General features: G+C 39.4%; 1 protein-coding gene across 5 annotated transcripts in view; it reads left to right on the top strand.

The window, feature by feature from the left end:
- Window positions 1–20,664, top strand: part of Nek4 (NIMA related kinase 4) — a 38,042-nt gene extending 17,378 nt beyond the window's left edge. For 4 of the 5 annotated variants that reach the window (XM_076931352.1, XM_034499158.2, XM_076931353.1 and 1 more), the window contains 9 exons: window positions 1,073–1,474; window positions 4,873–5,022; window positions 5,831–5,980; window positions 6,546–6,612; window positions 8,008–8,141; window positions 10,722–10,810; window positions 12,203–12,405; window positions 14,622–14,755; window positions 19,144–20,664. In XM_076931352.1, coding sequence (XP_076787467.1) covers window positions 1,073–1,474; window positions 4,873–5,022; window positions 5,831–5,980; window positions 6,546–6,612; window positions 8,008–8,141; window positions 10,722–10,810; window positions 12,203–12,405; window positions 14,622–14,755; window positions 19,144–19,236 — 1,422 coding nt within the window. In that variant the 3' untranslated portion in view covers window positions 19,237–20,664. The remainder of the gene's footprint in view (window positions 1–1,072; window positions 1,475–4,872; window positions 5,023–5,830; window positions 5,981–6,545; window positions 6,613–8,007; window positions 8,142–10,721; window positions 10,811–12,202; window positions 12,406–14,621; window positions 14,756–19,143) is intronic. The other variant, XM_076931350.1, reaches the window with a different exon arrangement.
- Window positions 20,665–21,477: the final 813 nt, after the last annotated feature.

Below are 21,477 nucleotides of genomic sequence, written 5' to 3' on the forward strand. Positions count from 1 at the left end.
TGGTGTTTGACCAAGACTGGGGATCAAAAAAAGGTGTCACCAACATGGACTGCTCCTTATGATGGCAGTAGGCTGAGGCAGCAAAGGTGATTCCCTACAGCTTCAGTAAAGGCTGCAGGCTGAGGAGGTGTTGTGATGCCACCATTTTGACAGGAGCTGCCATTTTTGATAGCTCCTGTGAGGACATCTTACAAAGGCCATAGACTAGAGCAAGAAGGAGGGACTGGTTGCCACTTTGATAGCTTTTGCTGTGTGCTGCTTAAGGACTACACCTAATCTCCCAACCTTCAGAGTCTAGAAACTTCTATTTCATATATCTCTGAATTTTCCTCCTTTAGATTATATACATAGATTATCTAAATGTTTGTTTGTTTTTGCTCATTTGTTTATTTGATTTTTCTGTCTGTAGCTCTGTGCTCTATTGGCCAGGTTGCCTCAAACTCAGAGATCCTGCTTCTGTTGGCCAAGTGCTGGGACTAAAGAGTATGGTCTTATGATCTTATGTCTATATCACATTTTATCCATTGATTTGCCATTGTTTCTACCTTTTTCTTCTTTCTCTCTTTTTATTTTTGAGACAGGGTCTCTACTATTTAGTTCTGCTGTCCTGGAACTGTATATAGACCAGATTGTCCTTGAAGTCATAGAGATCTGCCTACTTCTGCCTCCTGAGTCCTGGGTTAAAGACATATGCTACCACTCTCAGCTTTTTTTTCTCTTATAAATTGTGTCTTGCCCTGTATAGCTTGGAAATTACAGTGTACCCAGGCTGGCCTCAAATCATGACAGTCCTACTTAGGCACCCCATTCAGGTGCTAGGATTACTGATGTGTGCCACTATGTGCACCCTTTATTGAATAATGATGCTAGACTCATTGGTCCACAGGTTGAGTTTCTGCTTTGATTTATTTAGAGTGCTTGCCAAAAAGTAGAATTGGCAAGTGGTCATTCTCAGAAGAGCTAAGTGATAATTCTGTGTTTAACTTTTTAAGGAAGATGCTGTTCCATTTTGAGTTTATTTTTGTATATGGTCTGAGGTACTGTAATAACTTAAGAATATCTTTTCACCCAGGGTGAAGATAAATGTTTGTCCCAAGAGAAACCAGTGGACATTGGTCCTTTGAAATCACCGGCTAGTCTTGAAGGTCACACTGGCAAACAAGACATGAACAATACTGCAGAGTCATGTGCCACAATCAGTAGGATAAATATCAATATCTTACCTGCAGAAAGGAGGGACTCAGCAAACGATGGCGTAGTTCAGGAGAGCCAGCCACCACACATGGATGCCTCTAATGAAGTAGACAGTCAGTGCAGTGTTTCTCAAGAGAATGATAGGCTACAGGGCAATACCAAGTTCAGTGATCAGCCTGAACATCTCCTTCCCAGATGGTCCTCTGATGGTGGTGATGGGCAAGGGAGTGAACTGGTGAAGCCTTTGTATCCCTCAAATAAAGACCAAAAGCCAGACCAGGTGAGTGATACACAGGAGGAATGGTTTTCCATGAGAAAAATAGGAAATATGGTTACAGAGTACCTGTTACTCTTGCAGAGGACCTGGACTTGGTTCCCAGCACCCCATGGTGGCTTAGAACCATCTATAGCTCCAGTTCTAGGAGATTCTCCATGGGTACTAAGCATGCATGTGCTACACATACACATAGCAGACAAAATACTCATACCTATAAAATAAATAAATCTTAATTGTTTAATTATTTGAAAAAAACCAAAGATGTTGGTATACTCTGCCTATGTCAGAAAAATCAGCTATTCTTGTGCAGATTTACAGTAGAATAATAATATATCATCTATAAAATAAACAATAACCATGAGCCAACCAAACCATGCACAGTGATAGTCACTCCCCATTTGTCCTCATTCTCGGCCTATGACAACATTTGTCCATAGGTAAGTAGAAGCATATGGCTCATGGCCTTTTATGTCTGGTTTCTTTTAGCTTATGTAATGTTTGTTTTCAAAGTTTGTCCATGGTGTTGCATGTGCCAATATGTTTTTTATTGTCAAGTATATCCCCCTGTGTGTATCTATATATAATGTTTTGAATTTTGTGTGTGTGTGTGTGCATGTGTGATATTAGAGATTGAACTCAAGGCTTTGCACATGCTAGGCTAGGCAAGTTTTCTATTGCTGAGTTAAATTTCTATCCCTGCTATGAATATTTGTGTTTATGTTTCTTTTTAAAATTTTGGTTTTATGTGTGTGGTTGTTTTCCTGCAATGCCCAAAAAGGCAATAAAAGGATGTTGGATCCTCTAGGATTGGAGTTAACCGACAGTTGTGAGCCACCAGGTGGATACTAGGAATTGAACTCAGGTCCTGTGGAGAAGCAGATAGTGTTCTTTACCCCTGAGTCATTTCTCCAGCTCACTGTGTGTGTGTGTGTGTGTATGTGTGTGTGTGTGTGTGTGTGTCTGTCTGTCTGTCTGTCTGTCTGTATTTAAATAAGATTTTAAAACTTCATTTATTTTGTGTGCATGTATGTGTGTATGTGGAACATGTGTGTATTATGGTGTGCAAGTGGAGGTCAGAGGACAACTGATGAGAGTTGACTCTCTCACTGTGTGGGTTCTGGGGACTGAACTCAGGTTGTCAGGCTTGGTGACAAGTGCCTTTACTCATTGAGTCATCTCACCAGCAGTGTGTGTGTGTGTGTGTGTGCGCGCATGTGCGTGTGTGGTGGTAGCACAGACACCATGGTATGTGTGTGAAAAACTTTATAGAGTTGATTTTCTTTGCTTTTATATGGGTTCAGGGATCAAAATCAGGTCGTCATGCTTTCATGGCCAAGCTTTTATTCGCTGAAACATCTTACTGTATGTATATTTATTTAAATATTTTTAAATATTTATTTTGTGAGTAGGGGTATTTTGTCTGCATCTATCTCTGTGTATCACTTTTGTGGCTGTTGCCTGTGAAGGCCAGAAGAGGGCATCAGATCTCCTAGAACTGGAGTTATAGCTGGCTGTGGGCTGTCATATAGATGGCAGGAGTTGAACCTGGGACTTTTGAAAGAGCAGCCAGCACTCTCAACCACTGAGCCATCTCATCTCTCTAGTAGCCTCACCATGTTTAACTTCTTAAGAGACTGCAGTGCTATTTTCCAAAGCAGCTGTGGTAGGGTCCTACTTTCTCCAGGGTTTTTGTCAGGACTTGTTGTCTTTTTTTTTTTTTTTTAAGTCTGTGATCAACTCCAGTGCTTCGTACATGCTAAGCAAATATTCTCCCACTGTTCTACATCCCCAGCCCTGTTGTCCAGTTCTGCAGTTATAACTGTTGGCCTAAAGGGTCTGTAGTAGAGTCTTAATGTGCTTTGTTTTAGATTTTATTATAATTATTTTTAAATTATGTATGTATGTGCATGGATATGTGCACATGAGACCAGATGTCCTGTTAGGCCGGAGACATCAGATCCCCTGGAACAGGAGTTACAGGTTGTCGTGAGCTACCTGATGTGGATGCTCGGGACTGAACTCAGGTCTTCTGGAAGAACAGTATGTGTTGTGCACCACTGGCCCATCTCCCAGACCCCTTACTGTGGTTTTGACTTGTTCCTTGTCTACTCATGTAGTGAGAGTCTTTATACATGCACTGGTCATTTGTTTACTTCCTTAGAGAAAGAGTATGCACAGAATCATTAGCAAATTTTTGAATGTTTATTTTTATTTTATGTGTATGAGTGTTTGTCTGCGTGTGTGTGTGTGTGTGTGTGTGTGTGTGTTTAAGTGCTCTTAACCACTGCACCATCTCTCTAGCCCCTTGTTGCCAATTTTTAAAAATTATTTTTTTTATTTATATGAGCACTCTATTTGTATGTACACCTGAAAGTTAGTAGAGGGCATCAAATTCCATTATAGATGGTTGTAAGCCACTATGTGGTTGCTGGGAATTGAATTAGGGACTTCTGGAAGAGCAGCTACTGTTCTTAACCATTGAGCCATCTCTATAGCTCCAAAGGATAGGATATGAAGATAGGGATATATATATATATATATATATATATATATATATATATATTTATATTTGTTTTTTGAGACAAGAGTTCTCTGTCCTGGACTCAAACTCACAGAGATCTGCCTACTTCTGCCTCCCAAGTACTGGGATTAAAAGTATGTACCACCATTGCCTGTTGTTGCCTATTTTTTAATTGGATTATCTTTTTTATTATCAAATTGAAAGAGTTCTTTATTTTAGATACTATACTCTATAAGACACAAGATTTGACAGTATTGTCTCCCATTCTATTGGTTGTCTTTTTTTCTTTTATTTAATTTTTTTTTAGTTCTGGTGATTGTACCTAGAACATTAGGCATGTTAGGCAAGTACTCTACCATTGAGCTACATCGCAAAACTTAGTCTTATATTTCTTTTGTTAAATTTATTTCTAAGCATTTTATTTATAGTAATTGTTTTTGTTTGTGTCAAGAGAGTAAAAACCAGAACATTTGGTTAATAAATGTCATCATTTCCTGTAAAAATAAGCATTCATTTGAGAGAGTGCTTTCTTACTTCTATTTTATAATTAAAATTATTTCCAAATTTATGTGATAGATGTTTCACCTTCATGGTTGCCTGTGCACCAGGTGTGTGTCTAGTATCCATGGAGGCCAGAAGACGGCATTGGATCTCCTGGAACTAGAGTTACAGAAGGTTGTGAGCTGCCGTGTGGGTGCTGGGAATTGAACCCAGGTCCTCTGGAAGAGCAGCTAGTGCTCTTGGGTGCTGAACTCTCTCTCTAGTCCTTCATTTTGCAATTCCAAAAGTAAGTGTGGAGAGTTTGGCATTTGACATTCCAAAGACTGTTTTGTTGCTCTGTGTAGTTTGTGTATGTTTCTTTCATTTTGTTGCTTTTAAGGATCAAATTACTGGCGGATATATTATAGAAAATCAGGACAGCATCCACCCAAGATTGCAGCCACACAGCTCTGTGTCTGAACCTTCTTTGTCCCGGCAGCGAAGGCAGAAGAAAAGGGAACAAACTGACCATAGTCAGACAAAGAGCCAGGTCAGCAATCTCTTTCCAATGAATCATTGTGCTGCTTGGGAGACAGACTCTGGGAAGCTTGACTTTTGTTTAGAATAGTTAGCAGTTGCCAAAAAGTGCATAAGACATGTAAAGAGTGGATGGAGAAGCTGGGCCAGGGTAAGATGCTTAATAATGCTTTCAGATGTCAGCGAGCTGGGAATACAGCAGGAATGAGTGGGCTATTTGCAAGTTAAAGGGATGGGCTGTTTGTACTTTTGTGCTCTGTTGCTAAACCTTTTCTTTTTATATATTTCCTTGACCATATATATATATTTCTCTATACAGTGCTGGGAAATGAACCCAGGGTCTTGTGCATGCTGTAGAAGCACTCTACCAGTAAGCTATAGTCCCAGCCCTGAGTACCTCCTGTATCGATACCATTCACTTTTGGCAGCATCTCCATAGCACAAGCATCATGGCATACACAACCAGGCCTCGCTTTTGAAAATGTAGATGTAGCGCAGTTGGTAGAGTGCTTACCTGGCATGCATGAAATCCTGTGTTCAGCTCCCTAGCACCAAGTAAACAAGGCGTGGTGGCACACACCTGTGATCCCAACATTTAGGATATATAAATATGAAAATAAGAAAGTAATGTTCATCCTTGCCTACATATAGTCAGATTGAGAGTAGCCGGAGAGACATGAGACCTTCCTTTTCAAAAAATTTTAAATGCTTTAAGCATTTTAAGGATAAATCACTGGTGAATGTAAGGGACTTGCCAATGGGAAGTTTTAGAAATGGCTGTATATGGAACTGATAAACTCCCTTTCTTTATATTGCTTAAGTTCCAAGAATTACCCCCTCGGCTTTTGCCTTCTCACCCTGGTATTGGGAAAGTTGATATCATACCAACACAGCAAAATGATGGAAACCAGAGTGGACCTGTGGCTAGGTCAATAAACAGTTCAAGGACCAATTCAACAGTATCATCAAAGGTTTGTATAAGTGTGTGCTGGGTTTAAAAAATACTTCTTATAAAGCTTTGGATTATAAAAGCTGTGTATACTGTGGAGGTTCATATTAAAACATATTAGTCACACTTTACCAATTCTAGAAGAGACATTATTTGCACTTTCATGGCATTAACTTTGATTGAAATGGATATATATATATATATATATATATATATATATATATATCTCCAATATCTATCTATCTATCTATCCATTGGATATATATATATATGTATATATATACATATATATGTGTGTATATATATATATCCATTTCAAAGTTCCAAAGATAGTCACTTGCAGTGAATTCTCAATATAAGAAATACAAAAGCATCTTCTTATTCTCCTATACAGGAGCATCTTCCAGAAGCCAGTGTGATCATTTCCTAATAGCTGTAACACTTATGTGTACTAAACTCCGCAGCAACATGGTTTCTGCTCCTTAAGAGACCAGTGGGAGGCCTTTAGCAGTGTCAGATGATACATCATGCATTGCTACAGTGATAGTGAGTAGACACAGGAATAACTCCATAACTTTCTTTCAAAGGATCGACCATTATCAGCCAGAGAGAGGAGACGACTAAAACAGTCACGGGAAGAGATGCTCCCCTCAGGTGAAGTTGATGCCCTTATCTCTGTGGTTGTTGATGGCTGGTAAGAAGCACTGGCTCTGGTTGTTAGCTGTACAAGCTTTGAAGCAGCAATAATCTATTTGGAAAAAGAATTTGGAAGAGTTTTTAAATTTTCTTAGATAAGCCTTATAAAATATTGTAGAGTGCTGACTCTTTACTAACTATCAGAGAAAGCAGATTAAAATGAGAGCCAGGGACTAGACAGATGCTCAGCAGTTAATAGCACTATTGCTCTTGCATCTACACAGTAGCTCACAACCATCTGTAACTCCAGTTCCAGGGCATCTGACATCCTCTTCTTACCTCAGTATGCACCAGGTCCACACATGGTGCATATATATACATGCAGGCAGAACACTCCTACACAGAAAATAAAATTTTTAAAAAATTTAAAATATTAAAATCTAAGACAAACAAATGATAAATTTGAGAGAGAGAAATGATACACAGAGAGAGACACAGAGAGGGACAGAAAGAGAGAGACAGCAAGCAAGCCAGAAGGCTTTGAACTTTGAAATCTTAGGCTGGAAATCAGGTAAATGTTTAATTTGTTTTCCCTTCTAGACTCTGCTTGTCAGGGACCCACGCTGGGCTAGTGTTTTTGTTTTGTTTTTTTGAGATAGGATCTTGCTATGTAAGCCTTTGCTGGCCTAGAACTTGCTGTGTAGATAAGGCTTGTCTTGAACTCAGAGATCCATCTGCCACTGCCTCCTAAGTGCTAGCATTAAAGGCATGTGCCACCTGGCTCTATGGAAAATTATATTTTTAAAATTATTTCTTAATTGTTCTAATTGCTTTTAATAGCTATTTTATATGTATGAGAGTTTAGCTTACATGTATGTAGATCACATGTCTGTCTAGTGTCTATAGAGGTCAGAAGAAAGCATTGACTTACCTGAAATTGGAGTTAGGGATGGTTGTAAGCTGCCATGTCTGTGCTGGCAACAGAACTCAAGTCTTCTGCAAGAGTGTCAAGTGCTCTTAACTGCTGAGCCATCTCTCCAGCCCCTCTAGGGGTCTTTCTTACTACCATCATCTAAAAGTTATGTTACCACTTTTTCTTTATTAAATGAGACTGTGTCTCCACCATTATGGTAAAGGTGTTAAGGGAAGTATTTTATTTTGTATTTTTAGTCTCCCCCAAAGGTAGGCTGTTACCCTAAGGTTCCAGAACATTAAATAACTTGCCCAAGGTCCAGAGCTGGTAAACCCAGGACTAAATTTGGGGTAAAGTGACAGATACCAGAATAATGAGGAATATGCTTTATGGGTTACTCTAGTTTACTCTTTCTGTGGTATCTTCTGTACTGTGTACAAAGTCCTCCTTAGTTGAGTCCAGCCTACTACAAACAACTACTGAGGTATTCATATTTTTAGGCCCTGCAGTTCAGAGGATGCCAAGTGCAGTGGAGCCAGTGAAACCGCAGGAAGAAGACCAACTCATCCCTGTTCAACGATTCTCTTCTGACTGCAATATCACTCAAGTGAATCAAACACTCCTGGGGGAAAAGGTAGGTATGTCTATTCCTGGCAAACCTAATAAAGTAAGCTTAACAGATATCAGCATTTTGTTTATGGGCATTGCTGACCAAGTTCTTCTTTCTTGGAGTCAGGGTCTCAGTAGCATAGGCTGACCTGGAATTTACTATGTAGCTAGGGATGACCTCCAGATCCTCCTGCCTCCACCTTCTAGGTATTAGAACACAGGCATACACTACTGTACTACTCAGTTCTTTTTAAGGTAAAATCTTGCTGTGTAGCCCAGGATGACCTTGAACGCTTGATTCTGCTGTCTTACTGTCTCCAATATTCTGTTGCTGTGAAGAGACACCATGACCCTGGGAACTCTAAGGAAAGCATTTCATTGGGCAGTGGTGGCACACACCTTTAATCCCAGCACTCCAGAGGCAGTGGCAGGAGACATTGAGTTTAAGGCCAGCTTGGTCTACAGAGTGAGTTCCAGGATAACCAAGACTACACAGAAAAACCCTGTCTCAAAAAACCAAAAACAAAAAAAAAAAAAAAAAAAAACCAAAAAAACCAAAAAAAACAAAAAGAAAAGAAAAGAAATGGTGGGGAGCATGGTGGCACACAGGCAGGCATACTGCTGGAGGACCTGAGAGTTCGACATCCAGATTCAGAGACAGTGGGAAGAAAGTGAGACACTAGGCTGGGCTTGAACATTTGAAACTCCAAAGCCCACCCCCCCCTCAACCCCCAGTGATACACTTCCTGTAACAAAGCCAAGTCTACTCCAACAAGGCCACACCTCCTAATAGTGTCACTCCCTGGTGACTAAGCATTCAAATCTGTGAGCCTAAGAGGGCCATTCCTATTCAAACCACCACAGTGTCCCAATTTCTGGGATAAAGAAAGGCATTAGCAACCATACATAGCTCTCTCTTTTACTTATTATTAAGTAAGTAAGAGAGAAGGGAAAGATTAAAGCCTTGCTTGCTGGGGGGTAGGGGGGAGGTGGGAACAGCACACTGAGACTCATAGCTTGGCATGGAGGCGCATGCCTTTAATTCCAGCACTTGGGAGGCAGAGGCAGATGATCTTGAGTTTGAGGCCAGCCTGATCTACAAATTGGGTTCTAGGACAGCCAGGGCTACACAGAGAAATACTGTGATGCCAGGCGGTGGTGGCGCACGCCTTTAGTCCCAGCACTTGGGAGGCAGAGGCAGGTGGATTTCTGAGTTTGAGGCCAGCCTGGTCTACAGAGTGAGTTCCAGGACAGCCAGGGCTACACAGAAAAACCCTGTCTCGAAAAACAAAAAAAAAAAAAAAAAAAAGAAAGAAAGAAAAGAAAAGAAATACTGTGTTAAAAAAACCAAACACCACCCCCCCCGCCCAAAAAGAAAGGAACTCATAAATAATTATTAAAAGGATTATGATTAACTCATTCAAGGTATACATTCTTAAAAATGTTTATGGGTATTTTGCCTGCATGTATATCTGTTCACTACATGCCTGCTTGGTGCCCATGGAGGCCACAAGATCCCCTGGAACTGGAGTTATCCATGTGGGTGCTGGGGAATGACAATCAATCCTCTTAGCTGCTAAACTAATGACATTCCCAGGCATTCTTGTTAACACTTAGAAATTTAGTCAGAATCCTTTCCTAGGGAGTTATCTCTTTCTCTTTATCTTTTTTGTTTATTTATTTGTTTGTTTGTTATTGGGCCTCACACATGGTAGGCAAGTGTACTACCGCTGAGGTTTTTCTAGTTTTATTTTGAGACAGTCTTAAAAAGTCACTGGGTGACTTTATATTCACTGTGTAGCCCATTCTAGGCACTTATGATCTTCCTGCCTCAGCTTCTGAAGTGACTGAGATCCCAGACTTCTACCTCCAGGCCATGCTAAGAGCTCCCAGTAGGCAGCTCTATTTTTCTGTATCAATAAATATCCCATCGGTTTGGCCAGATTTTTTTTTAACTTGTTTGCTAATCATTAATCTTTAGTTTCCTATTTGTGTCAAATTACTAAGGTTTTTGAGATAGAGTCTTCTCATATTTACTGTATAGAACCTTAGCCAGCCTGGAACTTACTGCAATCCTTCTTCGTCAGTTTCTGAGCACTGGGGTTAGGTCTGAGCCACCACAGCTGGCTGTATTTTTTACAGTATCATTCAGTTACTTCACTAATTGACATCTGTACTTTCTGAAGCTGTAAGATTTATGTGAATTAAACTAGTAACCCTGTAAAGAACTGTAGTAATCTCACATAGGAGCAGGTGGAAACTGCCTGGTTGAGGTGGCATTGTCACATTAAAAATGCCAGCATTCCTTCTGGAGTAAGCCCCCTGCCTGAAAATTGAACTGTCAGAACAGCCATCCATTTCTCTCTACAAAGGAAATATCTTGATAACCGAGACTGTCGTCTTGAAAAGCTTCAACCTGGTGTTCTTCAATCTTAAACTGTCAACTCTGTATGTGAACTGTGACATCAGTTGAATAAATTAGCTTCAAGTTTTCTGTTAGTTTCTCCTTTTTAATTATATACAAGGTACATTGTGTCTAATTATAGCCCTTAAAATTTTTTGAGTATTACATCCTGGTTTTGTTGTTCTTTCTCAATACTAATAGGAGAAGAGACTGATACATGGTCTGTCTGAGGATGAGTTAAGTTCTTCTACAAGCTCAACTGATAAATCAGATGGAGATTCCAGGGAGGGGTAAGTTCTTGGTTTTCTGTCTCAGTTCTCTTTGAACTGAGTCTAAAAAGTATTCCTACCTGTAGGACTTATCATGATATTACTTGGTTATGTGTGGAATGGCTGTGGTACGTGCTAGCGCTTAAAATATATCTTCTATGAGGGACCAGAGGGATGGCTCGGTGGCTAAGGGATGGCTTCTCTTCTGAAGGATCTGGGATCACTTCCCAGCACCCAAATGACATCTCACAACCATCAGTAACTCCAGTTCCTGGGGATCCCACACTGTCTTCTGGCCTCCATGGGCGCTGCATGGATGTGGTATATATACATACAGGCAAAACACCTATAGACATAAAATAATTTTTAAAAAATTTAAAAAGGATTTATTTTCCGTGAACAATATAATTTTCATTCAGAATTCTTAGCCTATATTCTTGGACCTACAAGTTTGTAGTTTTTATCAGTGTTGCCTCTTTCTTTCCTTATAGCTTTTTTGACACTCTCCCCTCCCTTCCTTCCCTGGGATTCTTTGTTTTTTGAGACAGGCTCTCACCCTTCTCTAGGATTTCTAAGTACATTTATATTAGATTGCTATACATGTCCGCAGTCTCTGTGATGCTCTGATTGTTCTTCCACTTTTCTCTTTGTTCTATTTCAATAGGTTCTGTTGCTTTATCTTTGAGCTAACTCACTTGTTCTCTGTCTAGTTCGTTATAACACATTATATTTTCATTTCTGGTGTGTGATGCATGCCTATTTTATTGTATGTCTTCCGTACTTCTCCCTTAGCATGTTAATGTTTTTCTCTTTTGTAGCCTATGAAGGATATTTATAATACCTTCTTTAATGTCCTATGTTCTCATCTATACATTCATCACATGTCAATTCTGGGTTTGTTTCTATAAATTTCATTTTTTTTTCTTTCACAAGGGTGGTCTCTCCTATTCTTTTCAGTTTGGAGTACACCTGGTGAATTTTAGCTCTCTGTGGCTGGTGTTTCTGTGTTTCTCTGACTATTCTTGACTTTTATACTTGTGTAGATTTAAGTCACTTGGAAATGGCTATGAGGAAGTTGTATGCAAAGCTGGGCTGCCTCTTCCTGGCCCTCTCCTTTCCAGCACTCCTCGTGCCTTCTGTTGGACCTTGGCCCTAGCTTCTGCCTAGCTTTTGTTCCGTATTGTGAGATGCATGTGCTCTGTCCTTAGGCTAAAAACTGGACTCCTTTCCAAAATCATCTATCGATTGTATTCATCATTGCCTTCCTGTCGATGCCTTCACATCGACAGGAAGTATTTTGCAAGGAGATCGCAGTTACCTGCTGGGCATTTGCAAGCTTAGATCCCTAAAGGTCATTTCACATTTAACTTTTATCATGAAGTTGAATAAATACTAAGGAGGCTTTTCCCTCAGGAGAAGTCATACAAATGAGATGAAAGACTTGGTGCAGCTGATGACTCAGACTCTGAGGCTGGAAGCTAAAGAGAGTTGTGAAGATCTCCAGGTACTAAACCCAGGATCAGAATTCAGACTTCATCGCAAGTATCGAGACACACTGGTGCTTCATGGCAAGGTTGCAGAAGAGGCAGAAGCCCACTGTACAGAGCTGCCTACAGGTGAGTAGTTGATTTTTTTCCCAGCAGCAAAGCAGATACAGAGTGGAGAACAAAGCTAATACTTGCAAGTTGTTTTATCTTTACCTTTTCATTTGGATATCTACGCAAAAGGTATCTTTTATAGTCAATAGACATATTCCAATAGTTTCATGAAAATTTATATGTCTTTATATTTTGGGTTTTTTTTTTTGAGGCAGTGTCTCATGTAACTCAGATTGACTTCAAACTTGCTCTGTAGCTGAGGACAGCTTTGAATCCCTGATCCTCTGGCCTCAGCCTGTCAAGAACTGGAATTCTAGGCATTTGCTACCATTTGTGGATGTGTGCATGTGAATACATGAATATGCATGTGCAGTGCCCATGGAGACTAGAGGCACTGGATTCTCTGGAGCTGGAGTTACAGATGGTTGTGAGCCACTTGCTGTGGGTGCTAGGATTGAATCTAGGTCTTCTAGGAGAACAAGTACTCTTAACCACTGATCCATCTCCCCAGCTCTTGAAAATTTATTTTTTAAAATAAATATAAATAATCCAATAAGCCTTATAACATTGCATAAAATATTTGAACTTTTTAATGTGAATTTTCATGTTAGACAATTAAATTAATTAGTAATTCTTTTTTATCATATATATATACATATATATATATATTTACTTTTATTGGATATTTAATTAGTAATTCTTTAAGTTAGATTTTTTAGATTTTGGAGATGATAGCATGAAGCTTAATGACTGTTTTTAGTTACTAAAATACTAGAGATGTAGCTTACTGGTAGGACACTTCATCTAACATGTGCAAAGGCTTGGCTTCCATCCATTCTTAGCACCCTCGTAAAAGAATTTTTTAAATACTAGCATATGGGGCCAGAAAGATGGCTCAGTGGTTTAGAGCACTTGCTGCTCTTCCAGAGGACCTGTGTTCAATTCCTAGCACCCATATGGAAGCTACAACTGTCTGTAACTCTAGTTCCAGGGAATTTGAGGCTCTTCTGGCCTCTGTGGACATTGCAGATGTGGTACAGAGACATACATGCAGACAAACACTTATATATATAAACTAAATATAAATATTTTTAAGGGCTAGAGAGATAGCTCAGTGGTTAAAAAAACTGACTACTCTTCCAGAGGTCCTAGTTCAATTCCCAGTAACCACATGGTGGCTCACAACCATCTGTAATGGGTTCTGATGCTTTCTTCCGGTGTGTCTGAAGACAGCTACAGTGTACTCACATATATAAAATAAATAAGTCTTTAAAAATAAATAAATAAATATTTTTTAAAAAAACCTATATAAATGAGCTAGGCAAGGTTGCTCATATCTGTAATTCCTATACTTAGCAGGGTAAGACAGGAGCAGCACTTAGAATCAGCAGCCTGCCTGGGCTATAGAATAAGACCTTGACTCAGGGGCTGGAGAGATGGCTCAGCAGTTGGGAGCACTGACTGCTCTTCCCAAGGTTCTGAGTTCAAATCCCAGCAACCTCAAGGTGGCTCATAACCATCTGCAATGAGATCTGTCTGATGCCCTCTTATAGGGTGTCTGAAGACAGCTACAGTGTACTTACATATAATAAATAAATAAAACCTTTGTGTCAGAGTGAGCGGGGCTGAAGCGAGAGGGAGAAGGGAAGGGGAATAACAAAAAAGGCCCTGACTCAGACAGACAAAACTGAGTAACATAATAAAATAGACATGCAAGAAAGTAGACAGATTATTTGAATTGAGGAAGGGGACTGATGACTGATGGGAAGGGCTGGAGCTATCATAGAGGATAATTATGACCAAAGTAAATAATGTATCTATATACAAATGTCAATGAAACACAGTATTGTATGTCAACTAAGAAATTTTTAAAATAAAAGAGAAAAGAGTATTTTTGCTTTTTTGTTTGTTTGTTTGTTTGGTACTTTGGGTTTATTGTTTTGTTTTTTGTTTACTCTTTTGGAAACAAAGTTTTGCTACACAGCCCCAGCTGTTCTAGGAATTTGCTCTGTACACCAGGATGGCCTTGGACTCAGAGAGATCCACCTGCCTCTGCTTCCTGAGTGCTGAGATTAAAGGCGTGGGCCACCACGCCCAGCTGAGGAGAAAGTATATAAATGAACTCATTAAGCCAAATTCTTGTTAAAGTGAAATAATTGCTTTATGATTTTAAAATATTGTATTGTTCTTACTGTAGTGGTATTTATTTTTCATTCTTGTTGCTGCATTTTTAGGTATCATACCAGGTTCTGAGAAGATCAGGAGAATAGTTGAAGTCTTAAGAGCTGATGTAATCCAGGGCCTGGGGGTTCAGCTTTTAGAGCAGGTATATGATCTTTTGGAAGAAGAAGATGAGTTGGAGAGAGAGGTAAGTGTCGGAAGCTGTGTCAAGGTGCTTAAGTTATAGATTTTTAAAGTTTCTTTTTAAATATAATCTATGTACCATGCAACTTGCCTATTGAAGCACACATTTCAGTGATTTTCCATGTCCAGTCATCAGCACAATCAATCATTGTTTAAACATTTTCACAGCTCCCAGAAGAAACCTTATATCATTAGCAGTGTTCCACAGTGTCTCCTGAGTCCTCATCCATCCCTAAGTAGCCACAAAGAGACAACTTGTATAAATGGTATCACATAGAAGTGATCTTTGTGTTTCGCTTCTTTCTCTCTGTAATGTTATAACATCCGTGTTGTAACATGAATCAATACTCAATCTTTTTCATGACCAAATATGTTATCCTGTGCGTTTTGTTTACTTATTAACTCATGGATATTTGTATGGTTTAAACACAAGTTTTTGTGTTGCTTGATCATACAGTAACTATATTGAAATGTTTGAGCAATTTCCAGTCTGTGCCATAAAGTGACTACACCATTTTATACACTCACCAGTACATTTCAAATTCTCCACAGCCTTGACAATAATTGTTATTGTCTCTTTGATTGTAGACATTCTAGTGGGTATTCATTGTAAATTTGCCTTACATTATCCTGATGACTACTGGTGGTGTGTATATTTTCATATACTTTATAACTATTTACATATTTTCCTTGGAGAAATGTTTAAACTTGGGCTAATAACTTTTAAATTATTGACTTTTTATATATTCTGGATTCAAGTCTCTCATCAGATGTAAGATTTGCAAATGTTTCTCCTAATGTCTAGCAATGTTTGAGTCAACTCTTAGACTATTTACGAGCCTATACAGATTTTCTGTTTTTTGACACTCTTGTTGGAATTTCTCAGTTTCAACTAGGTTATAAAATTGGTTGCTATACAATCATTTTTAGTTGTTGTAATGTTTTCATTTGTTAGAATTGAAGGTAATATCTCCATTTTAATTTCTAATTTTTATATTCTGAATCTTTCCTCTTGATTAATCTGTTTAAAACTTTGTGAATGTTCACAACCATTTGTAATTGCACTATAGCAAGAACAATACAATATTTTAAAATTACAAAGTACCATCAGCTTGCAGATACTCAGGAGTGTTGAGGCAGGAGATCTTTCAGAGCAGCTGGGTAACATAAAGATCAGTCTGAAAAAGAGACAGGAGAGAGCAGGAGAGTGGTTGGGGGTGGTAATGGTCAGGGACAGTAGGCTGGAGGAGGAGGAGAATGGAGTAGTAGTCTCTGGTTTCTTTTTTTCTTTCTTTCTTTCTTTTCTTTCTTTCTTTTTTTTTTTTTTTGGTTTTTCGAGACAGGGTATAGTCCTGGCTGTCCTGGAACTCACTCTGTAGACCAGGCTGGCCTCCAACTCAGAAATCCGCCTGCCTCTGCCTCCCAAGTGCTGGGATTAAAGGCGTGCGCCACCACCGCCCGGCAGTCTCTGGTTTTCTTGGCATGCTGTGCCCAGTATGGCATCATCACTTTCTGGTCTGGGGCACAGGTAATTGAAACCCATTGTTTTTAGTGCTGCTGTGTGTGTCGGATCTTCATCCTGTAGGCTATATGCTGGGCAGAAGACAATCTCCTGCTTCTTACCTGAAAACTCCTGATTTTAGCTTCAATTTTGCAGTAGAATGATAGATATATAAATAGCCTGCTTGTGAGTTTCAGGACAGCCAGGGCTACACAGAGAAACCCTGTCTCGAAAAACAAACAAACAAACAAGATAAATAAATAAATAAATAAATAAATAGCCTGCTTTTCTCATAAAGATAGCCTTTCACCTAGGAGCAAGAAGGCCTATGTTAGGGTTTGGTGGCAGTTTACTGGGATTCACATACTAAGACTCTTGTTACCAAATTTTATTTGATGTTCTTTTTAAAGATATTTTTATTTAGCTTTGAATATTTTATTTTATATATATATATATATATATATATATATATATATATTGTTTTACCTGCATGTAAGTTTTTGCATCACTTCTATTCCTGATGCTCTTGGAAGAGAGTTGAAAGAAGGCACCAGATCCCATGGAAATGGAATTACAAATAGTTGTGGCCTTCTGGAGGAAATTGAACCTGGGTCTTCTGGAAGAGCAGCCAGTTCTCTTAACTACTGCACCAATTTTCCAGCCCTTGTTAAATGTGCTTGAATAAATATTTTTTAATAATTTTTTTTTATTTTTAAAAAACTTTTTAGAGCTGGGCAGTGGTGGCACACACCTTTACTCTTAGCACTTGGGAGGCAGAGGCAGGCGAATCTCTTGAGTTTGAGGCCAGCCTAGTTCATAGAGCAAGTTCTAGGATAGCCAGAGCTACACAGAGAAACCCTGCCATGAAAAACCAAAAACCAGGGCTGGAGAGATGGCTCAGCAGTTAAGAGCACTGACTGTTCTTCCAGAGATCCTGAGTCCAATTCCCAGCAACCACATGGTGGTTCACAACCATCTTTAATGAGATCGAATTCCTTGTTCTGGTGTGTCTGAAGACAGCAACAGTGTACTCACATATACAAAATAAATAATTCAAAAAAAGAAAAAAGAAAAAGAAAAACCAAAAACCAAAAAATAATTTTATTTAGACTTCATTTTTATGTGTATGAATGACCTGCTTGCATGTTTGTCTGTGCACCATGTGTGTGCCTAGTGCCCACTGGGTCAGAAGAGGGCATTTGATTCCCTGGAGCTGGAGTTATGGACAGCTGTGAGCTGCCGTGTACGTACTGGATATTGAACACAGGTCCTCTACAAGAACAAGTACTCTTAACTGCTGAGTCGTCTCTTTCTAAAATTAGATTTTTGTGTGTGTGTATAGCAACACACATGCACACGTGGCACACCATGGCATGAATACAGTGCAGGCCGTCAGGCTTCAGTGGCAGTGTCTACTCACGGAGCCTCTCAGTAGCCCTTGAGTAAATATTCAGTCCTACATTCTGTGCCTTTAGATCCATTTCTAGACTGTAAATGCTGTTTTTTGTTTGTTTATTTGTTTTGTTTTATGTTGTTTTGTTTTTTAGTATTGGGGATAGAACCAGGGCCTTGTGCATCCTAGGCAAGCATCCTGCCTTTTCAGTAGGGTTTGGGCATAATTTTCCCCATTTCCAGTTGCAGAGCTTCTTATGCTGCCATGAGCAGTAGACCCAATTCTTATACTTAGTTGTATCTTTTAAAAAACTTGCAATAGTCCTTCAGACATTCATGATACGTGAGTACTTAACTGCACCCTAGCCTCATTGACAGTTTTGAAGAGTCTAAGCAGTGTGTTTTATAAAATAGCACTTGGAGCTGGAAGGTGGTGACACGTACCTTTAATTTCAGCACTCAGGAAACAGGTTGCACCTCCAGGTTGCATAATTTTACTAGCATACCATCAAAGTGATGATGTGTATTCAGTGAATTATATCAGCATCTGTGTCCTATCCATTGAGCATATTGGGTGTCATTCTGATTTTAGGCATCATTCATTTACACATCATAAGATACACTATATACCGTGCTCTTTTGGGGTTACTAGTCAGGTTTCGTAAGCCCCACTCTTTTTTATGTTGAGATTGAGTCTAACCAAGTTCCTCTGCTTGCCTTCAAAGTCACTCAGGCAGGCCTCGAGCTTGAGGTTCTCCTACTTAAGCCTCTGGCTTTGAAGTCAGCAAGATGTCTTAGCAGGAAAAAGCTCTTGCCATGTGGAGGTGGAAGGAGAGAGTCAACTCCATGGAGCTGCCTTCTGATCTCTATATGTGCACAGTGGCATGTTTGAACACATGCAGTTTGTATATAGATCATACACAATCATTTTGTGTAAACAGAACTGCTAGTATTTCCCCATATGGTTTCCTCCTTGGTATTGTTGGAAGATAACAAAATCAGAGCTTAGAGAAGATGAAGCCATGTTTAATATGCAACTCAATGAAAAGGGACAAAACACAGAGAAAGGTAGAAGTGGCTGGCATGCTGATCTGTCAGTTTTTAAAGTTCCCAACCCAAGAAATTCCCATCCTCTAACATCCTCCTTTCACCCCCAGTTCTCCATCTTACTGGGTCAGCTTATGTAATGAATACTCTGGGGCCTGAGACTGCCCCTCTGCTCATTTCTGATGAGAACTCAGTCTCAGTCATGCAGCCAACTGTGTGCAGCTTCCCAAGTCAGTTTTGGGACAAGCAGGTGTCAACTGCCAGCCAGCTTGTTGCTTAGAGCTCCCTGGTCATCTGAAGTGGTGAGCAATAAAGACACCTCACACTGAAAATGGGCTAATAGCTTAGTTCTTACAGTGTGATACTTGAGAAAACCTTTGTTTTAACGATTACTGGAATGACTTTTCTGTAGTGTACTGATGTACTGATTTTCTTCCCTGTTTCTCAAATAGGCACGATTACAGGAGCGCATGGGAGACAAGTATACAGCGTATAGTGTCAAAGCTCGGCAGCTGAAGTTTTTTGAAGAAAATGTGAGTTTTTGAGATTTGCTCTAACATGCTGCCAGAACTAAAGATCTATTTTCAGAGGTTTTTCATCATAAAAAAGCCAACCCTGTTTCAGTCATTCCGAGGCGGATTGCCATCCTTTGTTTGATATCTCTTTGGAGTCTTCTTACTATTAAAAAACTGAAGAGCAGAGTAATGTGAAACAAGTTCACAAAACAACTTTGAATATCATATGTTTATGAGAAAAAATATTATATGTTTGTTATTGTTTACTGAGCCTTAAGCCAACTTTATATTTAGTTTATTTTTTTAAGATATTAACTAGTTTGAAATGGGTCCAGAAAACATTGGATTAAATGGTACTACAGTGATAGAAGCAACAAGAGAAACAAACGATGTCTCGTGCTGATGCTTGCTACCATGAATAACCTTAGTGAGTCATTGGTGTTTATTCTTTAATATCAATTCACTATTCTGGGAATAGATTTAAAGAACATTTGAAGAATTGTTGTTTTTACACTTCAATGAACTTTAATATTTTGATTTAATCTGAACCTTAGTGAGATTGTCTTTAGACCCTTAGAATTCTTGTTCATCTAAAGTATAGCTTTGTAAGTCATTATGACTTGATATATTTGATTTCTTTTTCCCATCAGCAAAAACATTCTCTTAAACAGGAATTCCTCTATTAAGCAACGCCTAAGTCCCGGTCCTTAGTTCTACTGGCTGTACACAATGTTTGTCTCTATGTGCAATGACGACGTACGTGTCAGTTGAGTTCCCACATTTTAAATGTATAACTGAAGGCTGGGTACAATAGTGCACACTTGTAATCGTAGCACCTGAGAAACAGAGGCAGGTAGGTCAGGAGTTCAGTGCTAGCCTGGATGACAAAGTGAAATCAAGGGCATCTCAGACTACAGAAACCCTCATCTTAAAAGTCATAATTATATATCACATGTTGTGTTAATTTTTTTTTTTTTTTTTTTTTTTGGTTTTCGAGACAGAGTTTCTCTGTGTAGTCCTAGCTGTCCTGGAACTCACTCTGTAGACCAGGCTGGCCTCGAACTCAGAAATCCACCTGCCTCTGCCTCCCAAGTGCTGGGATTAAAGGCGTGTGCCACCACTGCCGGGCATGTTGTGTTAATTATTTAATAAGTAATGTCCATCTAGAAAGATTTTTATAAATAAAATACAAGTTGTGGTAATTTGAATATGCTTAGCCCAGGGAGTGGCACTATTTGGAGGTGTGGCCTTGTTGGAGGAAGTGTGTCACTATGGGTGTGGGCTTTAAGACCCTTTTCCTAGCTTCTTGGAAGCCAGTGTTCTCCTAGCAGCCTTCAGATGAAGATGTAGAACTTTCAGCTCCTCCTATACCATGCCTGCCTGGATGCTGCCATGCACCCACATTGATGATAATGAATTGAACCTATAAGCCAGCCCCAATTAAATGTCCTTATAATAGTTGCCTTGGTCATGGTGTTGTCTGTTCATAGCAGTAAAACCCTAAGATAGAAGTCTTTAGTAAATTTTCACTTAAGATTAACGTGTATGTGTGTGTGTGTGTGAGAGAGAGAGAGAGAGAGAGAGAGAGAGAGAGAGAGAGAGAGAGAGAGAGAGAAACAGAGAGAGAAAGAGAGACAGAGAGGGGTGTAAGTAGATTCCCTGGACCTGACTTTTTAGGTGGCCGTGATGTGGTTGCTAGAACTGAACCCAGGTGTTCTACAAAAGCAGCAAGTGCTCTGACCTGCTGAGATATCTCTCTGGCAGTATAACCTTTATATTGAAAGGGCTGATAATTGCTCCAAATGTGTTTTATTTGTTGTTGTGTTCCCTGGAAACAGTCTCACTATGTAGCTCTGGCTGTCCCAGAACTCACTATATAGTCCAGGCTGGAGATCCATCTGCCTCTGCCTTCTGAGTGCTGGGATTAATGGCAAACACCACTATACCCAGCTTCAAATGTTTTGTTTATAGAGGGGAAAAAATTACTTTCTTTGAGAATTACACACCAATATTTTTAGTGAAATGGTCTTTTTTAGTCATTTTATATTTTGCCAGGAGTTTAAAAAGTATTGAATAAAGTTAAACTTCTTGACCTTACAGTCTTACAATTCAGGTCACAGCCTAGGTCTTGAGGCCTCTTAGTTTTGCTCGGAAGAGTTTATGAGAACAACTTGTAGAGCCATTGTCAGGTGGGTGTAATTATTGACAAACAGCTGGCTTTCCTGAGATGTTCTTGCAAGTTCTGGAATCATCCATCTTTCTGAATAGTCT

The sequence above is a fragment of the Arvicanthis niloticus genome, chromosome 3, assembly GCF_011762505.2.
Source record: "Arvicanthis niloticus isolate mArvNil1 chromosome 3, mArvNil1.pat.X, whole genome shotgun sequence".
NCBI lineage: Eukaryota > Metazoa > Chordata > Mammalia > Rodentia > Muridae > Arvicanthis > Arvicanthis niloticus.